The following is a 17,228-nucleotide window of genomic DNA, read 5'->3' on the forward strand; positions in this document are numbered from 1 at the left end:
TTCTCGTTACCTGCCTCCTATTTCTGTGGTTCTTTGCATGGTTGCAGACCCAGAGACCTCAAGCCTCCCTTGCAGCTCTGTCAGCTAGTGACTGCATCAGGGGCTGGGGCTTCACAAATGTTAATTGACCAAATGGCTTAGAATTGCCCTATCCTGGTTTATTTTTTATTTTTATTTTTCAGAGCATAACTACTTTTTTTTTTTTTTTTTTTTTAGATTGGGGAGGGGAAGGGTGAGATAGAGAGAGAGATAGAGAGAGAGAGAGAGAGGGAATCTTAAGCAGGTTCAGGTTCCACGTCCAGAGCAGAGCTGGACACGGGGCTTGATCTCATGACCCTGAGATCATGACCTGGGCTGAAATCAAGAGTTGGATGCTTAGCCCACTGAGCCACCCAGGTGCCCCTCAAAGCATCACTTAAATCACTTAAATACAATGAAGTGCAATTGGTAGGACTGTCCAATAAAATACAATCTTAAAGATGCCTGGGTGGCTCAGTGGTTGAGTATCTGCCTTTGGCTCAGGTCATGATCCTGGGGTCTTGGGATTGAGTCCCGCATCAGGCGTCCCTGCAGGGAGCCTGCTTCTCCCTCTCCCTATGTCTCTGCCTCTCTCTGTGTCTCTCATGAATAAATAAAATCTTTAAAAAAATACAATCTTAAGCATACAGCTTGATGAGTTTCTCCATAGGTGCATAATTACCTGACCTGATCACATTTTTGATCCAGAGCGAGCATTCCCAGCACCTGCGAGGCTCCTGTGTGTCCCGGTAGTGCCCCAAGAGGTGGCCACTGTTGTGGTTTCCCCACCATAGGACAGCTCCACCTGTTTTTGAGCTCCCTGTACACAGAATCACAGTGTAGATGCTGCTGTCTTGTCTGTTTTCATCCATCCCTCTCCACCCTTCAACTCACCAGGGATCAGGAGGCCATGCCTGGGACCGCCCCCCCCCCCCACCCCGCCAACTCCCATGTTTTCTATGCTTTCATAGATCTTTCTCCCAAGAGCCACATGCTCCAGGCTCTCATGCCAAATCCTTTTATTCTCTTCATGCTGGACATTTGGGTTGTTTCCTCCCTCATCCACTTTACAGCCTATTGGTGACTATCAGCTGGAAAGTCTCAGCCTGAGGCTGCTGCTTTCAAACGACTAGACTGAGGCACGGAGATTAGGGGTTGCCCAAGGTCACCTGGGGAGTTACAGGCAAGGCCAGCATGAGAACCCTATTTCTTGACTCACAGGCTAGGGATTTGTCCCCAGAGAATTTCTCAGCAGCTAAGTCCTGCTGGTGGCCCTTCCTGGGTTCAGGGTAGCCAGATCCACATGTCGCCTGGTGCTTGACTGTCCATGGCCCTATAGTCAGCAGGTTACTGAGCCCTGAATGGTCTGAGCTCTCACCTCCTGACCCCTAAACACGGCAATCGTTAGCAGAGGCGGCAGTTGACTTCGTGGCCCCACTGTGAGCCAGGCTCAGCACTGAGGGCTTCTGTGCCTTACAGACCTTCCCATTCCTGCTTCCCTGTCTATGCCTTGGGAAATGGATTTCCAGATCCTTCCCTAATATTTTGGCACTCTGTAAAGCTCTCTGAGGGGCTCCTTAGGGGAGGGGTGTGGACTCGGCTGACCTGAGGCCTTCATCATTGTGAGACCATGAATGGGTGGCAATCTGATTAAATCAGTTGCCTGGCTGGACTGGATGCAGGAAGCCAAGGAAGACTGGCAGGGCTGCTCACTCAGGGGTGGAACTGACCCCTGGGGTGTGGGAAGGGCTCTAAGGTGTTCATTAGGGGTTGGAATCTTCTAGATTACAGATGACAGTGTGTGTGTAGAGCTGTGGAATATGGTGGACGTGCTGGTGCATCCTCCATGCGATGCCTAAGTACCATCCCGGGAAGTATATGAATGAATGTGAGGCTGCTCAGGGTACCTCCTGGTGACAGCACAGTCGCAGGACAGCCAGGAGAGTGCCGGGCCCCTCTTGATGCACCTGGCTGGTCAGAGCTGTGATTCTTTCTCAAACACATCTGCCTGTGGTGATTTGCAGCTTCCTTTCCCTCATGCATCATATGTAGTCTCTAAGTGTGAGGATAGCAGATATTTGGATAAGGAATCCTATTTCTCTGGGCCTTGATTCTAATTTCAAAGATGCTTTCCCATGGGAAAGAATCTGGTGGTAAGGTATGTTAGCATTTGCAAGTCAGGATCCTAAACTTGTTTCTTCCAACATGTAGGTTATGTACATTTAATTCTCCCACGAACTCGCTTGTTCGCAGACATTTTACTTATCCCCCACTCGGTGCCCGCTGCGGCCATGGAGATACAAGTTGGATGCGTTTCTGCTGTCAGGGACCAGAGACAGAAAGAGACGGTGGTGTACCCCCCCTCTGAGGGGGTGCACAGAGGCTGTGAGTGGGTGGGCAGAGTTGAGGGGGTACCAGAGTCCAGTTTGTCCAAAGGGGATAGCAAAGATTTAAGAGAGGAGGGGCTGGATGGGGAGGAAGGGGCCTTTATAAATGTCGCTGCTATGGGCTTGGGCCCAGCAGTGGGGAGGGGCACAGCTCAGGCTGGGGAGAAGGACCACCGGAGGGCCAGACCTCAGGGGAGGGTAGCAGGAGTGGAACCTGCATCCACACCGCCACTGCCCCTTCTTTGTTCATTCATTTAGTCAGCACTTGTTCATGGATGGGCACCCTGTGCTGTAATGGGACCAGGGGCTGGGAAGGCGGGAGCTCAGTTGGGGCATCTGTCCTCCAGAAGCCAGCAGGCAGACTGGGCTGGTGGACCTCAGCATGTACCTGCCCACCATGTGCCCCACGTAATGGCTTTATTTTGCCGGAAGTTCTCATCCAGCCCCTGGTTTGGGGACAATTTTGCAGGTGTTTGCAGAACTACCTGCCTGGAGAGGGCATAGGCACCTCCAGCCCCGTGAATAGTAGAAACCTAGCCCTGGCTGGCTGGAGGACATGAAGAAGCCATTCATGCAGCCAGTCTGGTTTCCCAACAGTCTGACTTCTGGGTGAGAGACAGTGTCACTCTGGCCCTTCTGTCTGGGTGAGTGTGATGGCCTCTAAAAACCACCCGCTTCCTGTCCTGGCCCCTGCCGTCCCTCCTACCCCCCCACCATTCTCAGCTCCAATGCTGCCAGTAGGGAGTGGAAGCCCAGAGAGGAATGGGGCCAGTCCATGGTCACACAGTGAACCCAGGGCTCCAGATTCCTCTTCCAGGAAGACCTCTAGAACCCACTGGCTTGTCTCAGGTGGAAAGTGTAGGGTTCATGGTGTCTAAGCCATGTTTCCACGCTCCCCATTGGGGGCATTTACTGAGCTGCCAGCCTTCAGTGCTTTTGGCAAGCTGCCTCGAAGGGCTAGGGGAGAAAAAGGGCTCTAGGAGAAGCGGGGATCCCAAGGAAGAGGCAAACTCCATAAACAGCAGGATTTAATTCGGAATGCCGTGTTCATTCCCCGCCGGAATCGGAGTTGCTTCAAGTTCCCGGGCCCACCCTTTGCGGGGGGATGGAGGGGCTCCTTAGAGACTCAGAGCCAGCTGCGGGCTGCAGGGGGGCCACCCAGCTGGGCCCGGCATGTGGACGTGCAGCCCTGCTCTTTTGGAAATGGACACAGGTCTAGAAGGTGTTCTACTCACCAGAGACTTGCTGGGCTGTAATTTGTGTGATCTTCGGGGTATCGAATGCCAAATTCCACCCTCGTCCCTTTTGGCAGCCACATTCTTCAGATTCTTATCAGTTTTTTTTTCCCCCCAAGTGAACACTGGGAACCAGTCTCCCTGCCGATTGTGGGAGGATGGGAGAAAATTAAAACCAGGAGTCCTGGCTTTTGTCCCGACTCTGCCACCAGCTTGCTGTGCCACCTTGGGTCCTTCCCTTCTGGGGGCCTCATTGTCTCACCTGCAAAGAGGGGGTTGGGACAAGGCGATCTTTGCAGGACCTCCTGCAGAGCAGACCTTTCATAATTCTCCATCTGAGTCCATTGCAAGATGCTTTCTGGAAAATATTCCTAAACCAAATTCTGTCTGCTTCACAGAGCAGGAGACTCTTGGAGCAGTGCACAGGCAGCAGCAGGAGCTTAAGAGCGGTGGCCTTTGCACGTGTCCCCTCCCTCATGGGGCAGCCTCCCTCCTCCTGACAGTGCTGCAGTGAGACTCTCATAGACTGGCATTCTGAGTTCAAAAGGGCCAGGCCCTCAGGGGAATGTTCTAGTGACTTTGCACCTCATGCAGGCAGTCTGCTGGATGGCCTTTGGCTGCAGTATTAACCACCGATGTGGTAGCCTAGAGGTGTGCTGTCCATACGTCTGTATTCATCCATAGAGTTATTATTGCTCTTGAGACTTCTGGCAGCCCTGGAAAGTGGCCTCCTATTTTTACAGATGAGACACCAAAGCTCCCAACTTGAGACCTGCCCAAAGCCATGCAAGTTATAAGTGGTGCAAGTAGGACACAAGCTAGGCCTCCTGGCCTCACGTTTTTACATACTCTTTGACAGCAGGTTGTTTTGTCTGGGATGCTTTTAAATGTGGGTCATAAAAACTCTGCTGATGTAGGCTGAAACCACAAAGTCATTTAATATTTCACATACTAAGAAATGGGTGGCTCGAGGGTTCGTTAATTCGGCAGCATCGAATGCTCAAGGACTCTGCCTTTTTTTTTTTTTTTGGCTCTGCTCTCCCTAGGCTGTCTTCCCTCATAGCTCTAAGATGGCTGCCACAGCTCCAGGCATCACATCCTCATACAACTGTGTACGGAAATAGGGCTGAGCTTCTCTTCTTGAATCCTCCCTTCCCCACGGGTGATGGTATTTTCCAAGTCTCTTAACTAACTTCCTCTTGTCATTGACTAGAAATGAATGACTATCTCCACACCTCAGCCAATGAGATTATGATATTAGCCACCTTTCTTGAACTTACTGATGCCCAGAGTCTGAAGAAAACTGGGGTCTGTTAGCAAAGAAGGAGGAGGAAGAGGAGAGGACTACTGGGGACACACATGTCATACACAAGAGGTCAGTTAGGCGCTCATTTCCCTCACTGTTTGTTCTAAAGCACACAGTCCTCCAGAGTGCCAGCTTCAGAGGGCCATAGGTCCCCTGTTCTGTGCCATGTGAGCTCCCACACCTAAATGGACCTGGGGTATGGACATCTGACCCAAGGCCATAGGCCTTCTGGGGCCTGGCATGGACAGAGGAGTTGGGCCCACCAGAGTCTATGTCTCAGGGGACAGAACTGGGAGATAATGAGGCCTCCAGAACTGCTCAAAGTGTGGTCTGCAGGGAGAGAAGCCCGTACCAGCACGTTAACCAAGTGCATCACTAAGCATACATTTTTCTTTGTTGGAGGCAGGGCAGCTTCTTAGCCTGGCTGGCTGCTTCTGTGACACAGGCATGGTGGCAGCTCTCCCCACTGGATTACAGGGGGAGATGTGTCAGAGGCTTGCCACAGTGCCTGGCACATCCAAGTGCTCAGTAAATGTCAGCTACTCTTTTTCCTGTGTTTGATTCCAACTTCTATTGGTGGGTAGGGTCATTTTCCTTACATAGCATCACTGGGAACCCTGTTGCAAGTGCATATTCCTGGGGCGCTTGTGTGGCTCCATCAGTGAAGCGTCTGCCTTTGGCTCAGGTTATGATATCACGGTCCTGGGATGGAGCCCTGCATTGGGCTCCCTGATCAGCGGGGAGCCTGCTTCTCCCTCTCCCCCTGCTCTTGCTGTCTCTCACTTGCTCGCTTGCTTACTCTTTCTCCCAAATAAATAAAATGTTAAAAAAAAAAAACCCAATTCCTACAAATGCATATTCCTGGGCCCATCCCTGTAGGACCTGAGTTAGCAGGTGGTTTTGAGAGATGGTCCACTTGAGAAGGACCACTGAGGACATATTACTGGGTCCTGTCCTGATCTTGGACACAAAGAGAGCTCTTGCAGGCCCAATGCCTCATGGTCCAAGGTGGACAGTGAAGAACATCGGTCTGTCCAGAACAAATGTGTGGCACCTCACTACACAAAAGTTCTGGTGAGTTCCAATTCTCGTAGTGAGATCTGTGTCGCCAGAGCATTTCTCAGCAGGTGGCCTCCCGAACCGTGTGCAGGAATGCTGATCCCACGGAAGACATTTGGCACCAAAGTCTGGTTGCCTCTGGCACTCCTATTAATGGGAGTCATCGCGGATCATGATTGAGATGCTCCAGACCACGCTGTCTGTTCGGCCAAATTGTATACTCCCTCAGCTGCCCCCCATGCGAATGGGAAATTCAATCCGTAAGTGGCTAATGTTCCATATGAGGTTCTTTCCAGCCTTGTCTTGGGTGAGGGAGGCCTCAGGAATTCCCCACCATGGAAAGTGCTAGAGAATGAATGTGGACAGGTATGAAGTGGCACAGCTGTGCGGTCCAGGGGTGCGCTGGCTCCCTGTTGCCCACGAATGTGCATCGGAACCCACACACCCCATGTTAGAGCCTGAAGTCCACGTCATCGCCCTCCTGTTTTTCTAGAAAGATTGGGTCCTTTGCTATGGGGTTTTTAGATTAGCAGCCTTTCCCTGTGAAAGTCAGTGACCTTAAGATGACTTACATTCCTCCCTGGTCCTGCCTCAGAATGGACAGTTCCAATAAAATGTGTTGGGGGACACAGGCCAATCCATCTGCATATGCGGACGCTCCTACTGGTTCCTGTGTCCTGAAAACCCGTGAGGACCGAAGGGAACATACATTCAGTTATTCTCACATAAAACCGTCACCTGGTTGGGAGATGGAACCACAGGGACACTCACCTTGCTGGGAGAGGCTGTGTGGCAGTCCACGGGGGGCTGCATTGGACCTCGTTTGTCCGAATGGGGGACAGATAATGGAGAGATCTCTGTGAGCACCTTCACGGACTGTGTCCGTGTATCTGGGCCTGGCCGCTGGCCTCTGCCCCTCCACACTGCCACCTGAGAGCCCTCCTTGAACCCCACTGACTGGGTGTCCGTCTTTTTTCTTTTTCTTTTTCTTTTTTTTTCTTTTTCTTCTTCTTTTCTCTTTCTTCATGAGAGACACAGAGAGAGAAAGGCAGAGACATAGGCAGAGGGAGAAGCAGGCTCCCTCTGAGGGAGCCCAATGCAGGACGCTATCCCAGGACCCCGGGATCACTCCCTGAGCCGAAAGCAGACGCTCAACTACTGAACCACCCAGGAATCCCCACAGAAGGTTTTTTTTTAACAAGAGGGGCACCCAGAGACGCCTGCCTGGTTCAGTGGTTGAGCATCTGCCTTCGGCTCAGGGCGTGATCCTGGGGACCTGGGATAGCGTCCTGCATTGGGTTCCCCACAGGGAGCCTGCTTCTCCCTTTGTCTATGTCTCTGCCTCTCTCTGTATTTCACATGCATAAATAAATAAATCTTAAAAAACCCCACAACAACTGTGTTTTCGCCTCTTCTTTCCCAGTAGGATGGGTCTCCAAACCCCTCGTGGACTGATCATGTGTCCTTTACCCTCCACACACTGAGTGGGTATCCTGTGTCTGCCCACCGCCCCCTTGCAGGATGGGGCACCCACTGCGACCGTTGTAGGGGGGCTGCTCATCACAGCTGTGGTGGTGGCCTTCTGAGCTGTCCTCTTTCCAGGGGCGCTCACTGCTCTACGGGTCTGCCTCTCTGTCCCCCCCAGCCTGTGGAACATCAGCCACTTTGTTCTTGGTGCCCTGGGTGTCAGTTTGTTTCTTTCCTAGTTAGGGCTCATGGCAGATGTCAGGTGGAGTCCCTGGGAAGCAGATTCTGAGACGGGGTCCGGCATGGAGGATGTGTCCTGGGATTGATGACCATAGAAAGGAGGGAACAGAGGCAGGGGTCAGGAGACATTGGGCTGGGATGCAGGCCCAGTGACATCTACCACCGCCTCCCCAGGGAGCCCTGCAGCTATAGCGGACCTTCCGGCTTGTCCTGACGTCCGTATGGCTGGGCTCTTCAACTCGAGCATGGACCAGGCCCTGGGCAGGGGCCGCCTAGAGAAAACTGGACCTTGGGTGAGGCAGCTCCAGGTGGCTGAGGAGGTAGTGGGAGGGTCTGACTGCTAAGACCCTTGTCGAGGGGGATCTGGTGGCACAGCCCAGTGTCCACCCGCCCTGGGCTGGTGCAGAGGGGAGTGGGGTGTTCTCGACATTACTTACTCTGCACTAAGACAGCCTGAGATTGCCTTGGCTTTCGGAGTCCAGCGCACACGGCTGACACGCTGAACTTGTTGGCGAGAACCTCTACACCCCATCTGGGGCTCGTCTGGTGGATTTTGGGGCTGCAGTGCCAGACTCCATGTTCGCCTGGTCATGTTTCATCTTGTTAGATTTGGCTCCTCACTCCAGGCTGGGGAGATCTAGCTTGGATCCCTCTTCCCTCCTCAGACCCAGGCCCCTTTGCCTACCAGCTCCTGGTCTTCTGCAGTTCCTATCAGCAGCGCGCTGCCTCCAGCACCCACTCCAGGCAGCGTGGCGCCAAGTGGAGAGACCACCCTACTAGCTCTGCTGGGGCCCGAACTGCCCACCACTGTTGTCCCAGTGGCCTCACATGTGGGATGGGCCTGTCCCTCCGGCTTCCTGGTTTGCAGGTGGGATGGCTCCCAAAGGGACTTGGCTGATAAGAACTTTCTAGGCTATACTGTACTAGTTCCCTAACCGTCTGCTATCCTCCTGGGCAAGGTAGGTGCAGCATAGAGCTTAGAATTGAAGACTGAGCTTCCAGGTCTAAAATGACCACTTGCTCGGTGTGTGACCTTGTCTCCTCTGGAGGCTCAGCCTCCTTCTCTATAGAGCTCCTACCTGAGAATTGTTGCAAAGATTACATGAGATCACGTACGTGCTAGTTTCCTGGGGCTGCCGCATGTCCCACACACGGTCAGCTTCAACAACAGAAATGAATTTCCTCCTGGTGCTGGAGGTTGGAAGTACAAGATGGAGGTGTTGACAAGGGGGGTTTCTCCGGAGGCCCCTCTGCCTGGCTTGCGGATGGTCACCTTCTCCCTGCACCTTTACACTGTCTTTTCTTTGTACATATTTGTGTTCATATTTGCAAATTTCTTCTTTTTTTTTTTTTTTAAGGATTTTCTTTTGTTTTATTTATTTATTTATTTATTTATTTATTTATTTATTTATTTATGATAGTCACAGAGAGAGAGAGAGAGAGAGAGAGAGAGGCAGAGACATAGGCAGAGGGAGAAGCAGGTTCCATGCACTGGGAGCCCGACGTGGGATTCGATCCCGGGTCTCCAGGATCGCGCCCTGGGCCAAAGGCAGGCGCTAAACCGCTGCGCCACCCAGGGATCCCTGCAAATTTCTTCTTTTTATAAGGACATCAGTCACACTGGATCACAGTGCGCCGTAATGACATCATTTTAACTTAATTCTCTCTTTAAAGACTCTACCTTTTTTTTTGTTTTAAGATTTTATTTATTTTATAGGGATAGTGCGAAAGAGCACGAGCTGAGGGAGGGAGAGAGGGAGAGATTTCCAAGCAGACTCTGTGCTGAGTGTGGAGCCCCAACACAGAGCTTGATCTCATGACCCCAGATCACAGCCTGAGCCGAAGCCAAGAGTCAGAAGCTTAACGAACCGAACCACCCTGGTGCTCCAAGACTCCATCTTCAAATAACATCACGTTTTGGGTTACTGAGGGTTAGGGTTTCAACATAGGAATTTGGGGGTAGGGACACAACTCTGCCTACACCAGTACATGGGACTGCTTTGCCAATTGTAAAACAGGTTGTCCTGGGCTGGACTCTGCCCGCAGGAGAGGGTCTCTGCATGGTCAGGAGCCAGGCGGGCTGACTGTGCCAGAGTTGTTGAAGGGGTGAGGACCTGGCTCCTCTGCCTGCATCTCTCTGGGGGACCAGCTAAGCTCCAGGGCCTTTGCTCCAAGGGTATGTTTTCAGCATCATCTAGATGGCTCATCCCCGCAGCCATTGCCTTCAGGCCGCATACCTGAGTCCCCGTCCCCGTCCCCCCCTCCCCCGCCCCGAGCTCCTGTGTGCCCAGCTGGCAGGCAGAAGCCCTGGAACTGGTCCTGGGTGTTGGGGTAGGTTGTGGCCAGATAATTAGAATTATCAGGCCCAGGTGGAGAGGGGCCTAAACTCAACACCCTTAACCTTGAGATGGGTGGCCACAACCTCTTGCTAGGGCTCAGGACCCAGCACACAGCAGAGCCCGAGAAACAGTGAGTGCAATTGCATGAGACAAGGTCTTGCGGGGACATCGGGGTTAGATCTGCATACCTTTACGAGGCCTGCCCTGGGTCCACCGTCCTTGGGAGCCTATAGTCTTCTAGTACGATTAGGGCTGAGATAGGGCATGCACGAGACCCTGTAAAGCATGAGGCAGGAGTCCTTTCCTGGCCAGGGGATCAGGGAGGGCTTCCAGGAGGGGATGGAACTGAATGAAGACTGGTAGGGTAACAGTTGGTCAAATTGAAGAAGGTGGGGTGGCATGCCAGGGAGGACAGTGTGACAGTTGAGTGACAAGATTGAGGGTGGTAGGAGGTGGTACCAGGGAGGTGGGTGGGAGCTGTGAGGGATGGGGCCCTAAGAGAGGGTTTGGAGAGGGGAAGTGACAGGGACAGGACAGATTTGTGGTTTAGGGGGTGCCCTCTGGTGGCAAGTAGAGGACACTGCAGGGAGATGGGGCTGGAGGCTGGGAGACCAGGTACCAAGACTGTCCAGGTGCAAGATCAGAGGGAGCAGGAGAGGGGCAGAGGAGGGGGACTTGCCTGGTGTGGGGGCTAATTGGCTCACTCACATGGAGAGTGAGGGAGGGAGAAGGTGGAGTCTGTGGCAATTTGCTGGGAGTTCTGGGCAAAAGGACCAGTTTAGTGGTGCTGGTCACCAACATGGATCCAGTTGAGTCTGGAGAGTGATGTGCTCAGGATTGAAGTGTCCCATGGGCTATAAAGATGTGTGACCACTGCCCAGACAAGTAGGGCCTATATGTTGGGGTTCAAGGGGAAGCATGTTGAAGTGACTCAACATGAAGGTTGGAGCAGAGCATGGGACAGGAGCAAAGGGGCAGACTGGATGATCCTCCCGGGAAGGGAGGGCACTGTCAGAGCCCTGGGGCTTGGTTCAGGCTCCGAGCTTAGGGTCCTGGGGATGGAGGGGAAGTGTGAGTGAGATCAAGTCCCAAAGCAAAGGTCAGATGGGAGAACTGGGGAGGTTTGGGTCTCGGTGTTTGGGGTGAGACCAGGGCTATGGGGAGGAAAAGCTGCCATATTGGCATCTCCCTGGGTAGCAGGCAGCACTGGAGACTGGTTGGTTAGTTATATTCAGAGGTAGGCATGGGCCAAGGGAGTGTCCTGAAGGCGCTCCATTCCATTGTGCCATGATTTCCTGAAGCCACTTAGTACTTGTTGTCCTAAAAGACCCTAAACTAAGAATTTCATAACTTGGCCAAGCCATGGAGCCAAACACCATGGCGAAGACTGCTGTAAGAATAGCCTCTGGGTCTCGTGGAGCAGGGTCAAGTTGCTCTACCCCATCAGGGAGCAGACCTCATCTCCTAAGGAAAGGGACCTGGACAGGAGGCCATCTATCTCCAAGGCTGAAAGCGAGTTTCCCATCCAGGACCCTCCATGAGAAGGCAGCTGGGGAGGGGGAGGGGAGGTGCAAAAGAGACATTTGCTGCCCAAAGATAATGCCAGCCCTTTCCCATCCTGATGAAGGCTGCTGAGGACATCCTCACTGCCAGGCAGTTCGAGGACCAGCCCTCCCACTCTCAGATTCTGTGCTCTTGGGCCAGTTCTTCTAGAAGGCTCTTAAAAGGGATGTATGTCTCCTGCCCAGCCATTCTGTGGGTGAAATTATTCTCTAGTCCATACAGCTCTGTTTACTCCCCAGTATGCACCCATCATGGGCAGGGGTGGGAGTGGGTGGTACTGTGATGTCACTCACAAACAGGAGACATAGAATGTTCAGGTCATAGGGATCCTAAGAGGGACCCCACACGGGAGCCGAGTGCCTGACACCAAGATTCCCTGGAACCGTGAGGCCTGGAGATGAACAGGGTTTTGAATTCCATTTGAGCAGGCCTGGATCCCTCTTCCCTTGTCTCTGACTGCCTTCTTCGTTGTTTTTGGCCAGGTTTTGATTTTGGGAAGCCATTTACAGCCCATTAAAAGATCAAATGTCTGGATATGATGAATCGAGGCATTTGAAAATGTTTTGCAATTCACAGCTCATTTCCCTATAGAAAACCCCGACCCGGCGTGATTTCGAGATGGCTGGACTGCCTGTCTGTTCCAGGCCGACAGGGGCGGATGTTGGGATGGAGCACGGTCCTCGGTTTGGTGCAACCCCAAGAGAGTCAGGCTGGATGCCTGAGATGGCACTGATGCTCCCTGGTAGAGATGAAGGAAGGGCCCAGACTACTGACATCTTGCACAATTTCCAGACCAATCTGGCAGAGGCAGGAGTGGAGGTTTGTGCTGGGGAGGTGGGACCCTGCTGATCCTCTGGGCTAAAAGACTGGATTCCCTTCCCAGCTCAGCCTCAAGTTTGAGCTACAGACAGTGAGGTTTAACTGCCCACTACTTCTCGCAGCTGCAAAATGGGAAGGTCAGTCCCTATGCTCTTATGGACACTGTGGGGTTTTGATAGCCAGCCAATCAGTGATACCTCGGCTTAGGTAGTGCTGCATGATTTATGCACCACGAACCTGAATCTATCCCTATAGCCCCCACAATAACCATGAGAGGTAGAATTTTTTATATTTCACTGGGGCTCAGAGAGAGAGGACATCACTTTGCTCAAGTCACAGAGAATGTTGGTGGCAGAACCAGGTTTTGAACTAGGTCTCCTGGTGCCTTTGGGGAGAGGGATGGACTTAATCACTTCTATGCTTTTTGACTGCAAATTTTGGTAATATAGATTTGCCTAGAAAATTGTCAAGATTTTAGTTTTGATGCAAGATTACACATAATATTTAAGAATGATTTTAAATCTCTGAAATTCTCCTCTGTGTCTTTTGCTCATTAAGAATTGTTATAAACTTTGTCTATTTGAATTTTTTAAACCTGTTTTGTTGGCTCACTTTTTAAAGTAAATCTACTTCATTCATTTCTGCTTGAATCTTTGTTGATTCTTTTCTTCTTTCTCTTTTCAGAGTTTTCTAATTATTTTGTTTTCTGTTGTTACCTTTTTGCTTTTCTGGCATTTTGTTGGATAAATTAAATTTTCCTTTGTTTTATTTTTTTCATTGTTTGTCAGTTTTGTGTCCTCTTTCTATCCTTGCTAGTATTCGTTTTCAAATTGAAAGATATATTTGTGTCTTTTTCTGCTATACCTGAAGTTGCATAGCACCTGTGTCCTTTCCTTAAACAAGACAAAAACTCCAGCAACTTTCACTTCTGTCCCTCTTACAGATCTCTTCCATACTGAGATCACTTTGAATTGTAGAGCTAGGCTGTTATTAAATCTTTTTTTTTTTTAAAAAAAAGGTTTTATTTATTTATTCATGAAAGACAGAGAGAGAGAGAGAGAGAGAGGCAGAGAGAGAGGCAGAGACATAGGCAGAGGGAGAAACATGCCCCACGCAGGGAGCCCGGTGTGGGACTTGATCCTGGGACTCCAGGATTATGCCCTGGGCCAAAGGCAGGCACTAAACCACTAAGCCACTCAGGGATCCCCTGTTATTAAATCTTATTACTATTTATTTGCTCATAATTGCTTCTCATATTTAATATATTTCTTCTGTATCCTCCATTTACTTTGCTGGAGTACATCCTGCAGTGATTCTTTCAGAAAAGGTGACTCGTAAGCTTTCTAAGTTCCTGTGTATATGAAAATGTCTTTTTTTAAAAAAAATAGATTTATTTATTTATTTGGGAGGAGGGCGAGAATCCTCAAGCAGGCTCCCCACTGAGCCCAGAGCCCAACTTGGGGCTCAGTCCCACAACCCATGAATCATGACCTGAGCTGAAACCAAGAGTCAGATGCTTAACCGACTAAACCATCCAGGCACCCCTGAAAATGTCTTTATCTTGGCTTTGCCTTTGAAAGAGAGCTTGCCTGGGCATGGAATTCTGGGTAGTTGATATTTCCCCTCAGAAATTTGAAAACACTGTGTTTCTTGATGATTCTGGTGCTGCTGCTAAGAACTCTAATTTCAGTTTATTGTAGGTAATCTGTGTTACTTTCCTTTCTATGGCTTTTGGTGTTTTGTCTCCATCCTGAGGGTTCTGACATTTCATCACCATATGTCTGTCTGTGTTCACCTTGCTTAGCACTTGGTGGGCTCTTTTGGATTAAGAAATCACGTCTTTCTTGAACTTTCTTTTTACTATTTCTTCAAGTATGTACTTTCCTTGGCTCTCTCCGATCCCCTATTCCAGAGCTACTAATGGACAGACCTGTCAGCACGTGGTCTGTCCTCTGGGTCTCTCACCTTTCCCCCCAACACTTCCCACCTCCTTTTCCCCTGTAGTGCATCCTTGAAAAGTTCATGGCTCGGATTTCCTGCTCATCTGCTCACTCTCTAGTGTCCATTCAGATTTTTCAGCCCATCTGTTGTGCTTTTGGTTTTTATAGTCATACATTTCATTTCCAATAGATCTCATTTTTTCCATTTCATAATGTTTTTTTACAAGTGCACAATTCTCTTATCTCTTTGGGGACATTAATTATGTTTTAAGAAACTGTCTTCATCAGTTTGCTTTATTGTCTCTTCCTGAGGTGTGATTTATTGTCTGTTGAGTTGGTGCCTTTTGTTCATGGTGTTGGCCTTTTTTTCTCGAATAATTTGAACTTCTTGGTATTTGGGGGTTTCCACTAGCTCGTCTTTGCTTTACTATTTATGGCTGCTTTGACTCTTGGACGGTTGGTACTATAGATGAAGGGTAGAGAAGGAGTGTGCAAGAATTCAGTTGTATAGGGGTGCCTGGGTGGCACAGTTGGTTGAGCTTCCAACTTTTGGTTTTGACTCAGGTCATGATCTCAGGATCCTGAGTTTGAGCCCCTTGTTGAGCTCCATGCTCAGCCTCAGCGGGAAGTCTGCTTCTCTGCCTCTCTCTTCCGCTTCTTCTGATCCTCCCCCTGCGTGCTCTCTCTCTCTCTCTGAAGTAAATACATAAGTCTAAAAAAAAAAAAGAATTTGGCTGTATAAACTTGAGAGAGTCCCAGTTTCTCCTGGAGGTCATCAGCTTTTGAGGCACTCTCTCCAACCACACCTGTCTCAAGGCAGGTGAATCCAATGCCTGATTCTTGACACAGCAGGAGTAGGAATACAGGTCCTATCTGTCTGACTCCATGTACTATGGTCCTCTGACAGTCACTCTGGGTCCCTCCCCTAACCCAGTAGCCATATCACTTTCTCCCTAGTTGCACCCACATTTAGCACCAATCTTCCCTGTGTGTTTTGGGTTGGGCTTTCCTCTTTCAACTTAGTTCTGCCTACTTCCAGTCTCTCAAGCACTCCTCAAAATTTCTGGTCCACTGCTTCTTGTTTTCCAGTGCTGTTAGGATCTGATTTTTATTTTTATATACTTACATTTTCTGCTTTACTGAGTTATGATCAACAAATTTAAGTGCATATTTACGTTGTACATTATGCTTTTTTCCCCAAAAGTATACAATGTGATGACTTAATATACATTGTGAAATGATTACTACAGATTGTTAATACATTTATCACCTCACATAGTTACCATTGTTTCTTTGTTTTGTTGTAAGAACACTTAAGAGCTACTCTCTTAGCAAATTTCAAGTATGCAATATGATATTATTAACTATAATCACCACATGATTATACATATGATATACATATAATAATATACATACATATAGCTCTAATCTGTATGTTAGATCCCCACTACTTATTCGTTTTATAACTGGACATTTGTATTCTTGGCAACCCCTCTTCTACTCTCTAGTTCTTTGAGTTGGATGGCTTTGGATTCCACACACAAATAAGATCATATGGTATTTGTCTCTCTGTGTCTGGCTTATCTACTTAGCAGAATGTCCTTCAGGTTCATCCATGTTGTTGCAAATGGTAGGATTTCCTTCTTTTTTGTTGCTGAATAATATTCCATCATGTGTGTGTGTCTCTCTCTGTGTATGTATTTTCTATATTTTCTTTGTCCATCCATTCATGGGTGGGCACTTTTGTTGTTGTTACAACATCTTGACTGTTGTAATTCTGCAATGAATATGGGAGTGCAGACATCTTTTCTAGATTTTGATATTATTTCTTCGGATATATACCCAGAAGTGAGATTCCTGGATCATACAGTAGCTCCATTTTTAATTTCTTCAGGAACCTACCATTATGGCTGTATCTGTGTACATTGGGACCAAGAATGTACCAGAGTTCCTTTTTTTCCACACCTTCACCAACACTTATTGTCTCATGTCCTTTTGATAATAGCTATCCTAACAAGTGTGAGGTGGTATCTCATTTTGATTTGCATTTTCCTGATGACGAGTGATGTTGAGTACCTTTTCATATACTTTTGGCTGTCTGTATGTCTTCTTTAGAAAAACGTCAATTCAGCTCCTTTGGCCATTTTAAAATCAGATTATTTGTCTTTTGGCTATTGACTTTAGAGTTTCTTGTATGTTTCAGATATTAACCCCTTATAAGATGTATGGTTTACAGAAATCCCACAGCTCCCACAAAGGCATTTTCATCCATGGATGGCTGCCAAATCATTGTTACTGAGGGGAGATATGAGTGGGGGACCTCTGTCTCGCCATCTTGCTGATGTCACAACAGGGACTTATCTTTAGTTTTTAAATTTCTAGGATTGGGGGGATGGGGGCAGTGGGAGCCTGTGCTTGTCTGCCATCTGGATTCAATCACCATATTGTTTGCATATGTCCTCTGCCCCCCACTGCCATGCCCCAGTTCAGGCTTCCACACTTCTCACACTGCATCAGAGAAATTCTAAACTCGGACCCATTGGGTCATTACCCTGGTCAGAGTCCTTCAGTGGCTTTCCACTGACTTGATGATAAGACCCACATCTAGCCTGGCAGGTACCATGCCACTTCCTTTCTCCTGGCTCCCCTTCCTCCAGCCTTTGGGTAGCATGTGATTGCACTTGCCTTGGGCTGACTCCTATCTTTCAGTATCCAGGTGGTTGGCCTTTCTTGGGACTCAGGTTGGGTGCCTTGCTCTGTTTGCATAGTTCCCTGTGTGCATCCTTTGGTTGCACCTATGGCCTGGTGTTCCTGTGGGTTGTAATCACTTCCTTTTTAGGCTTCTTCACCAGAGT

At 49.4% G+C, this 17,228-nt stretch overlaps 1 protein-coding gene across 7 annotated transcripts in view; it reads left to right on the plus strand.

Moving 5' to 3' along the window:
- COL26A1 (collagen type XXVI alpha 1 chain) overlaps window positions 1-17,228 on the plus strand; it is a 196,900-nt gene that overhangs the window by 29,729 nt on the left and 149,943 nt on the right. For 2 of the 7 annotated variants that reach the window (XM_077908098.1, XM_077908099.1), the window contains exon 1: window positions 11,940-12,433. The exons of 3 other annotated variants lie outside the window; for them this stretch is intronic. In XM_077908098.1, coding sequence (XP_077764224.1) covers window positions 12,363-12,433 — 71 coding nt within the window. In that variant the 5' untranslated portion in view covers window positions 11,940-12,362. Of the gene's footprint in view, window positions 1-11,939; window positions 12,571-17,228 lie in introns of those variants that run through there. 2 more of the 7 variants (XM_077908100.1, XM_077908101.1) reach the window with 1 other exon arrangement.

Source organism: Canis aureus, chromosome 8 (assembly GCF_053574225.1).
Source record: "Canis aureus isolate CA01 chromosome 8, VMU_Caureus_v.1.0, whole genome shotgun sequence".
Classification (NCBI taxonomy): domain Eukaryota; kingdom Metazoa; phylum Chordata; class Mammalia; order Carnivora; family Canidae; genus Canis; species Canis aureus.